At 35.9% G+C, this 10,665-nt stretch overlaps 1 protein-coding gene across 3 annotated transcripts; it reads left to right on the top strand.

The window, feature by feature from the left end:
* Positions 1-352: 352 nt before the first annotated feature.
* On the top strand, positions 353-8,228 carry LOC101900258 (carnitine O-palmitoyltransferase 2, mitochondrial). Of its 3 annotated transcripts, none has more exons than XM_005181387.4 (5): positions 353-461; positions 527-930; positions 6,287-7,015; positions 7,069-7,866; positions 7,950-8,228. In XM_005181387.4, exons 2-5 carry the CDS (start codon positions 554-556, stop codon positions 8,080-8,082), a joined length of 2,037 nt encoding a protein of 678 aa, XP_005181444.1. In that variant the 5' UTR covers positions 353-461; positions 527-553; the 3' UTR covers positions 8,083-8,228. The 3 variants fall into 3 exon arrangements, with proteins under 3 accessions (XP_005181444.1, XP_005181443.1, XP_058985924.1); XM_059129941.1 differs by having other exon boundaries at positions 395-454; XM_005181386.4 differs by having other exon boundaries at positions 384-930.
* Positions 8,229-10,665: the final 2,437 nt, after the last annotated feature.

Here is a 10,665-nt window from a genome sequence, read left to right as displayed (position 1 = left end):
GAAATGTTTGTGGAACATAAGTGTTTCTCAAGCATTGTTGAAAAATTATATTTTTATAATATTGTTCTCAAGCTGTATTGTATTTTTGGTATGTTGGGTGAAAAGAAAACACATACATAAACAAATAAAGATGACATATTAAGCCAAGAAAATAAAAAAATTAAAACCATATGGTATCATAGCCCTACCTTGAATTCATTGTACCATGGCTCTACCTTGATATCATTGTACCATGCACACAACAGTTTTTACGCCAAACGTTGTTTATGTGCTCACACAATTGTAATATATTAAAGCGGCCATCGATACACGACAACCCTACATCAACGATGAACAGCTGTTCGTTTGTTTTCATTTCTGTCTTTGCTAGCTAATTGTGTGTTTTGTTGTTGTGCTTGACACACGCAAACACAAACAACAGAGAAGTTGGACTTTGTGTTTTGTTTCTTGAGAGGTAGTCGGTCAGTGACGAAACATTAAAATATTTGCAAATTTTTAGCTTAACACAACATCTATTTATAAATAGGTCAATTAAACGAAATTATAAGTGAAAATGGTGCGCGGTCAATTGGGTTTTTATGCTGCTAACCGGCAATTGTTGTCTCGATCCTGGGCAAAATGTCAATCGAAACCATTGATTTTACGTTCTATGGCATCATCATCGGATTCGGATTCCTATCAATATTTGCAGCGTTCCAAATTGCCCACAATGTATTTTCAAAAATCACTGCCACGTCTTCCCATCCCATTGGTGGAGAAAACTTGTGAACGCTTTTTGGCTGCTGTTCAACCCATAACAACCGGCGAAGAGTTTGCCGAAACGCAACAAGTTGTTGGTGAATTCAAATCGAATGAAGCTGTCGAGTTGAATGCTATGTTGAAAATGAAGGATGAGGCAAATAAGCATACAAGTTATATATCCGAACCATGGTAAGTTTGAAAAAGGTACCTTATTGAAATAATCAATTTTTTTAAAATACCTACAGTTATCTAAATGTTTATACCCTACGCCACACTGTGGTAGAGTGTATTATGTCTTTATCTGCCGAAATATTTTTGTAAACAAAGTACTGGTAGCATCTATTATCCGATTGAGATGACATTTTTTAAACAGTATTTGTCCAAAAGTCCTGAATTATGGCACATCCGACCGAATTCAGTCAAATTTACTTCTGTCAATTTTTATACCCTCGGCCATATGGCTAGAGAGAGTATATATCTTTGATACGACCAAAATGTGCCACTGCCAAGTTCATGTCTATAATTTTGGGCGAGAATCGTTTCAGTTTTAGATATAGTTCCCATATCTATTTTCCTCCAATTTCAATTTTATTGTGCGTCATATGTGTAATATTCGTCCAAATGGAATGGATTTCGGCACATTTGATCGAAATCAGCCCAGAAACAAGAACTTCAAATTTGCTGAAAATCGGTTCTGATATAGCTATAGCTCCCACATGTATGTTTTTTGACGTTAATTGTGCACCATATGGTTAATAAACTCAGCCCAACCGCATACGGTCGAATTCAGCCTAGAAGCAAATACTTCAAAGTTGGTGAAATTCGGTTAAGATATAGCTATAGCTTTACATTAATTTCCCATATAAACGTTTATTTGTAACGAGTAGCTCTACTAAATATGATTGGTATCCTAAAGTCGGTCCCGCCCGACTTTTGACCTTTCTTTTGTCCTGTGTAATATCTGTCCTTGTTTTGCAAGAATAAAATGCGTTAAATCAACCCATTCTCTACCTCAGTCAATAACCTCAAGGCCTGAAGACAGTATCGCCGATACACCAGGTTTGCCTTTACTCTATGAGGCATTGACTCCTTACTCAACACAGAGTTGTTTTATTACCTTATAAATTGCGACCATTACAAACCCTTGGCTTTAAAAGTTGACTGATTATACACATAAATTGTCACTGATTCTGTAATCTCATTTTTTCGTTTTTATGACATTTTTTCTGTATTCCTGGACACAATACAATTACTAATAGACACGTACTGGACAATTCTTTATACGTTATATGGGTATATGGGTAGAACATCTAGAGAAAGATTTAATCGTTTATCATTTATAGAAATCAGCATCTAAGTCGCATCAAACTCCATTGTTAGAGAATTGATATTATGTATTGATGGGCAGTTAATTATATTAATATTAACTAATATCCACACATAAAGGTACCTCTATTTAACAAAATTTTAAATGTAATATATATTAAAAGTTTTATCTTAAATATCCATTTAAATCAATAGCTAGTGGTGGTAAAGGGCTGATTGCTTTTAACCCTGATTATAGAAATATACTTCTACTATATCTATTTATAAAGAACATTTCAAACAGTTCAGAATTTGAATGGAAAACCCTGAATTTTTGTCTGGCATTTTTAAAAAGTACGAATGGACATATTACAGAAAAACATATGAGCCAAATTGTAGTCAGACTGTTCCATATTTTTGTGTGCATTCTGAAGATTGTTTTGTTTTGAAATTTTTATACTCTACTATACAATTGCCTTTGCCATTTTCTTTGAAACTCCGCGAAATAAACGTGATTATATAACATATTTATCAGCGTAGTCTACAAAATAAATTAGGCGAAGTCCGTCTGCCTGTCGGATGTATCGCGCTATCTTTTGAGTGGATTTGGATGAGAGGATAAGTTTCTGCGCACTTGGCTGTACCTCGGGTTATTCGGTGTTTTGGCAAATTTAGGAACATTTTGTAACGGGATTTAAAGTTTATAATTGGTTCTACTTTCCGTGGCAGAACATGACCTATGTGGTCTAATTCCTTTCTGATAAAGACCTTAGAAAGTTTACTGAACCCGAAAATTCTTTCAGATCAAACCCATCAACAATAAGCACATCGCCCGCTTATGCCAAAATTCGATTATAAGACTTCCCTACACAAATTTGTCGGACACAATGAGAAACATTTTAAAAATTCCAAGCTTTCAACACTGTGAGGCTCAAGTCGATCCATAACGCTATCTATGCTATGGTATTACCTCAAATCGGATTGAAAGGATGCTTAAAAGCTGTATTATCGATTCGAGCTTGAGAGAGAGAGAGTTCCATCAGGAAAACTGTTAACGGAGTTAATCCACAGAGAAATATTATTTTACCTCTGCGTTGGCTTCTTGTGATAAATAAAATAATAAGGAGTCTTCGATCAACTATGAAGGTATTCGCCTTCGCCGATGACGTAGTGGTGTGATACTGTACCAGTGCATCTTGCATACCCAGCAGTTGTCTAGTTGAGCCCATCACATTAATCTGGTAGTAAACCTTGCAACGGATGTATTAATACTATTTACTAGAAATTGCAAAGTGGGAATATTTTGACACTGAACATTTATTTGGTTGCCAAATATCTCTGTACGATTCTAAACCAGCCAGAAAAAAGCTGGGGGTCTCGACATAACAGTACCAGTGACTATATATGTCAATAGTCAGATAGCCCTCAAAGCTATCAAGTTAAATTCCATTAAATCGAGAACCATCCATGACTGCGAGAGAGTCCTTCGTGAAATATGTGAATTTTTTAAGCTTCTTACGAGGACGTAGTAAAATAGTGGGGAATTAAATGGCTGACCAGTCGATTAATCTACCAACCGATTAGCCTGTCGAACCATCTATAAGCTATTATGTCAGTCGCTCCAAAAAAGCTCTCAGCGAAGAAGCTGGTATTTGGAAACCGATTGCTAGATATCTAGGGCCATCTGTCCGTCAATAAAAAATAAAATAACTCCCACCATGTGGAAAAACTTTAAAAATTAAAAAAATCCATTTAAAAATTTGCCTGAAATCATAAAAATACCGAATATCAGGGCTGCCGTTATATGGGGGATATGCGATATCTAGACCTATATAGAAAATTCTCTTCTAGGGGATAAAGTACTTACAAGTGTGAATTTTCAGACAATTCCTTTAAAAATGTGACGTTTACGGGGACCCATAAAGATAATTCACTTCCAGGGGTTAAAGTACTCACAAGGAACTCCTTGTGTGGATTTTTAGACAATTCAATTGAAAAATGTGGGTAAAATCATAAAAAATATCGAATATCAGCAGGTGCCGTTATGTGGGTGATATACGATATTGTGGACCTATATAGACAATTCTCTTTCAGTTGGTAAAGTTTAACAAAGAACTACTTTCAGACAATTTCATTGAAAAATGTGGCTAAAATCATAGAAATACCGAAAATTGGAAGGCCAATCAATTTCATTGAAAAATATGGCTAAAATCATCAAGATATCGAATATCGGGGGGTACCCTAATATGGGGGCTATAAAATATGGTGGATCGATATAGCGAACTTGACCTGCCTGCAGACAAAAGACAGATCTGTGCAAAATTTTAGCCTCCTATCTTAATTCGTTTTGACTGTAGAATAATTACATTAGACCCCGGACAGGGCTAAATGGTCTTAGAATTTTACGCTGATCAAGAATAATTACACTTTCTTCGGTCTAGAATTGTTATTTCGACGAGTTACAAAGGGAATAACAAACTTTATATACCCTTCATACTATGTATGGTGGAGGGTATAAAAACCATATCCCTTCTATCAAGTTGTAGGCCTGATCTAAGAATCTTGATGCCAGAGCGATTTAAACAAAGTAACACGGTATTGTTTCAAATTCAGTTGCTCCAGTTTTTATACCCTACAACACTATGTGTTGGGGGTATTATAAGTTTGATTGGGCCAAAAATTATGTAACACCTCGAAATATTGGTTTCCCACATAGGAAAGTATATATGGATCTTCGTAGCTCGCCGAGCTGAGTCGATCTAGCTATGTATGTCCGTCCGTCCGTCTGTCCATGTTAATTTGTAATCACTCTACAGGTCGCAATTATGGCCCGATCTTCACGAAATTTAGAATGTAGGTGGGGCTTGGACCAGAATAGAACCCTATTGCTTTTGGAGATGATCGCCAAATGTTTAGTTTTAGGTTGAAATGGACCAAATACTAAAAAAATGTCGGATTTTGCAGTAGCTATACAGGTCGCAATTATAGACCAATCGACGTGGAATTTTGCATGTAGATAGAGTTTAGGGCGGGGAAGAAGCCTACTAATTTGGGTGGTCATCGGATAATATTTAGCGGGTAAAATAGACCATATCTTTTGTGTTGAAAAAAAATCAAAATTTTTCATTAAACCGTGAATATTTTAAATCCCGGCGAAATCACAAAGCCATCACAAGGTTACTTCTGACCTTTACATTGATGTTATTATCCAACAAATCGGATATATAGCAAAATATGTGCGATATATATATGAGATATGCTTGAAAGATCTCTTAAATGTCGAGAACGGCTGAACTGATTTCGACAGTTCTCATTAATTCAGAATGGCCTCTTGGCAGGAAAGAAAAAATGTCTAAAAAAATCGCATAAAAATATCTCTCTAATAATGAAAATATTGATTTTGTAACATTTTCTCATATTTTCAATCAATATTTTTGGCATATTTTCATTTTGAATTAAACATTTGGTAATATTTCTACAGTTAACAAAACTAAGTAGTTAGGATATCAGGATATCATATACAGATCTCATTTATGGCCCGATCCTTAAGAAATTTTGCTTGGGGATAAGATGAGTGTCAGAATAGAAGCCTACTCTCTTTGAAGATGATCGCCATATATTTAGGGGTTGAAATGGACCAAAAAACTGCAAAATTGTCGGCAAGTCGTAATTATCGCCCGATCCTCACGCACATTTGAATGGGGGTTAACGCACATTGCAAAAGCCAAGCAGTTTCGGATGGCCATTCAAAAATATTCAATGTGTGAAATAGTTTGCCAACTTTTGTGGACTAAATACGAAAATGTCCATTCCAGCGACTTTTTGGAGAATTCACAAATGCAGGAAAGACGCACTTCTGACTATTTCCTTAACGCTGATTTCGTTGAAGAATACAGTCAAATGGCTGTATCTCATATAGTCAGTCAAAAACCAATAATAAATGTTAATCTTTTCTCACTTCTGAGGGATTATAGGTCTTTGGGAAATATTGGTTCCAGATCTAGGAAGACCGTTTAGGTTCAACATCTACCAATAAATTGGAAATGAGCAACGAAACCTTATGGTTTTCTTTTATTATTTGTCACAATATCTTGTGGAATTCTGTCGAGTATTTCGCCTATATAAACTGTATGGTTTATTATAGTGTTGAAGGGTATTCAACGGTCGGCCCCGCTCGACTGTAGCCTTTGCTTACTTGTTCGTACATAATCCACAAATATTTTTACCTTCCCATTTGCAGGTTTGATATGTATCTAAAGGACCGCGCACCCCTACCACTCAACTACAATCCTCTGCTGGCGATGAAAAATGATACTCGTCCCGAATATCAGCATCAATTGGTCAAAGCTGCCAACATTATCATTACATCCTTGCGTTTTTGGCGTTCGCTGCAGGCGGAACTACTTGAACCCGAAGTATTTCATATGAATCCCAAGAAAAGTGATACCGAAAGTTATCGTCGTTGGATGCGTTTGACACCAAAAATAGTTGCTACCTATGCTTCGTATGCCTTTAAAGCATTTCCCTTAGATATGGTACAATATGAACGTCTCTTTGGTACATCACGCATTCCGGGCATGGAAAAAGATCATTTGGTACAATCACCAAATTCCAAACACATAATGATTATGCGTCGTGGTAACATTTATGCTGTTGATGTATTGAATGAGAATGGTTTGATTGAAAAACCTCAAGAGATTTTGGCACGCCTAAATGCAGTGGTAAATTTGGATAATTCTAAGCCGGCGGCTGAAGTTCCCATTGGTGTTTTGACGGCCAGTCAACGCAACGAATGGGCTCGTGTGAGGGAGTACATGACAAAGAGTGCTGTGAACGATGAACTGTTGTCAGAGCAAATTGATAAGGCTCTGTTTTGTATTTGCTTGGATACCGAAGAGGATCCTACTTTCAGCGAGGCAAATCCAATACCGGCTTTTAAGAATATGTTGGCTGGCAAGGCTACCAATAGGTAAGTGTTTAATGAAAAAAATGGGCTCGTTTAAAATTATTTACACTTTCCAGGTGGTTCGACAAATCCCTTTCAATGCTCCTAACTGCCGATGGTACAGCTGCCATCAATTTCGAACATTCATGGGGTGATGGTGTGGCTGTTTTACGTTATTTCAATGAGGTGTATAAGGAGACAATGAATAAACCTTATTTAAGTACTGCCGATCTTAAATCGGTTTCCCAGATTTCTGTAGATAGCTCCAAAGTGCGTTATCTTAATTTCGAAATTGATGATAAACTTAAAGAAGAAGTGCGCAAAGCCTATGATCAAAATCAAAAGAATGTGAATTCTCTGAACATGCAAATGCTAATCTATCCCAAACTAAGCAAACAGGCTTGTAAAACCGATCGTTTGAGTCCTGACTCCATTATGCAATTATCTTTCCAATTGGCCTATAAACAGGCATTTGGCAAATATGTGGGAACCTATGAATCTTGTAGTACAGCTGCCTTTAGACATGGTCGTACTGAGACGATGAGACCCTGTACCATGGCCACCAAAGAATTTTGTGATAACGTCTTAGCGTCCCAACAGAATTTCGATGCTAAAAAGCTAAGATCCCTAATTGATAAATGTTCCACCTATCACAGTCAGTTGACCAAAGATGCTGCCATGGGCCAAGGGTTTGATCGGCATTTGTTTGCCCTAAAGCATACGGCTGTTATTAACAATAAACCCATACCTAAATTCTATGAATTGGATGCCTATAAACGTATTAATTACAATATTATAAGTACATCTACTCTATCGTCGGATGGTTTGTTATCCGGTTCATTTGGTCCAGTAGTACGTGATGGTCTGGGAATAGGGTAAGTTGTTATTGTTGTTATAGCTAAATGGTTTCTAATTCTCTTGTCCTTTTTTTTTTTGGTTTTCTCTACTTTATGTTTAGCTATTCCATACAAAATGAAATGTGTGGTGTTGTGGTAACATCCTATGAAAACGGTTGCAATGGCCAAGAGTTTATATCGAGTTTGGAACAATCATTTAATACAATACGCCGTGTTATTGATGAAAGCAAATAAGGATTTGGTCTGCAAGGGGAGTTTGCCCGCTTTTGCTGTTCTGACTGCCACCTCATATCCCGTTCCCTTTTAGTTTGAAGTATAAAGTTTATGTATTTGTGCCTTAGGTCGAAAAATTATCGATACACTACGAGATTAATACCATATATTTTGTATATTTTATTTCATTTTAAATATCATTGTAATTTCTTGTTTTTATATTATTTGTATTTAACTTTTCCTTGCATTTCCCCATTGATATTAAGATAAAAGAGATCCGTTTATACGTATTTATTTGTTTTGAAAATTATATTATAAAAGTCAATAAAATTTATACTAATTTAGATTGTTTTTATATAATGGCGATTAATAAAATATTAAGAAAATCCATGAGAAGTGACATTCCAACGCCCAGAGACTCAACAGACAGCCAGCTGGTGCATCAATCCACAGAGCTAAGTTTATCAAAAAGAGACCCAATAGATTGAAGCAACCCTTGAGCAGTAATAGAGGATGTAATCACTCTGAACTCAGAGGAGCATATTATGAATAATATAATTGTAAAAATACTTCATCAAAATCTTATGAACCTATCCAAATTTCAATTTGAACCATTCAGATATATCCCAGACTTGATGGCCATAAAGGTAGCACACGTTTATTTTTAGTACAGAATATTCAGTTTATATTTTGCTTATTTCAATATCTATTCACTTGTATTATAATGTAAAATACGCATATGTGCATATATCATACAAGAAAAGTTCGAAAAACAAGGAAAAAAAGCTGTATGTTCGGCCGGGCCGAACTTTGAATACCCTCCACCATTTGGGAAAAATTTGGCAATTTTCAAAAAATAAAATCCGTTAAAATTCTTTTAAAATCTTAAAAATACCGAATATAGCCGTTATTTTATGGTCTATACGACGAGAGAAAATGTTCTGCCATAGTATCTATTTCGAACTTCAAACTACAAATTTGAAACAATTCCAGTGAATAATGCCGCAAAAATCATCAAAATACCGAATATCGGAAGGTACTGTTATATGGTGGCTATACGAAGACCTGCACATATAACTTTCTGTCTTAGGCTGTGGTATCCGTTACGAACTTCAAATACCAAATTTGAAACAATTTCGGTGAATAATGTCGCTAAAATCATCAAAGTACCGAATATCTGGGGGGACAGTTACATGGGGGCTATACGAAGACGTGAACATGCCCAGGCAATTTTCTGTCATAGGCTGTAGTATCCATTACGAACTTCAAATGCCAAATTTGAAACAATTACTGTGAATAATGTCTCTAAAATCATGAAAATACCGAATACCGGTAGGTACCGTTATATGGGGGCTATACGAAGACGTGGATCTGCACAGACAATTTTCTGTCTTAGTCTGTAGTATCCATTACGAACTTCAAATACCAAATTTGAAACAATTCCGGTAAATAATGCCGCTGAAATCATCAAAATACCGAATATCGGGAGGTGCCGTTATATGGGGGCTACACGAAGACGTGGACCTGCAGAGACAATTTTCTGCATAGGCTGTGGTATCGAACGAACGAACTTCAAATAACAAAATTGAAACGTTTCCGGTGAATTATGTCGCTTAAATCATCAAAATACCAAAATAGGGAGGTACCCTTATATGGGGACTATACCAAAACGTGAATCTACATGACAAATTTTCAATGTCAACAGTCCTGCAGACATAATATACATTTTAGTAAAATTTTACTAACCTACTTCATCTCGTTCGGATGCTAGACTGATTTCCACAGACGGACGGACATCGCTAAATCGAAATAGAATTTTATGCTTATCAAGAATATATTTATACTTTGTGGGTTCCAAAATGTATATTTCGAGGTGTTACAAATTGAATGACAAACTTAATATAATCTCCATACTATGGTACAGGGTATACAAACCGCATGGGAAAATAAGATATTTACATGTGCGTGGCTTTGAATTGCACTAAGAGGTTTTTTTTATCATGAAACTGCCTTAACCCCATCCCCCATCCCAATGCATACAAAAAGGGTATTAGATTGTATTTTGCATAAATATTATTGTGTGCCGCTTAGTAACCAGGCTATAAGACGAACAGTAATAACACTCTTCAAATACAGTTCATTATGTTTCGTTTTATAAAGATGAGCGTGTATACATTTCATAAAAGGATATGTAAGGAAGATTCAAACACGCACACATACACACATCTGCAATTGTAATGGCATCGTAAAAAATACACTCTTTTATTTACCTTGCGGTAAGTTTGAAAAAAAAAAACCGATGAAAAAGCCAAAACTCAAAGGAAACCCACCCGATGTCTAAAACGTGTATAGGAAAAAAAGAAGGATGGATGAATGAAAAAAGAACGAAGTACGTACAGAGTAATAACTCCTCAATGATGATTGTAATTTTCATATGAAATCAAGCACGAAATTAAATACCCATCATATTCCCAATAAAGATGAAGAAAACGGTATTCAAATATCATAGAAAGAAGCAAATAATGCCAGTACAATATATTACTGCGATACTTAGAATATTGATAACATTTACGTATGTAGGTAGGTAGGTACGAGTTGAAATGC

This window comes from Musca domestica, unplaced genomic scaffold (genome assembly GCF_030504385.1).
Source record: "Musca domestica strain aabys unplaced genomic scaffold, Musca_domestica.polishedcontigs.V.1.1 7, whole genome shotgun sequence".
Lineage (NCBI taxonomy): Eukaryota > Metazoa > Arthropoda > Insecta > Diptera > Muscidae > Musca > Musca domestica.
The sequence above is the reverse complement of the archived record's forward strand: the minus strand, read 5'-3'. Positions and strand labels throughout refer to the sequence as shown.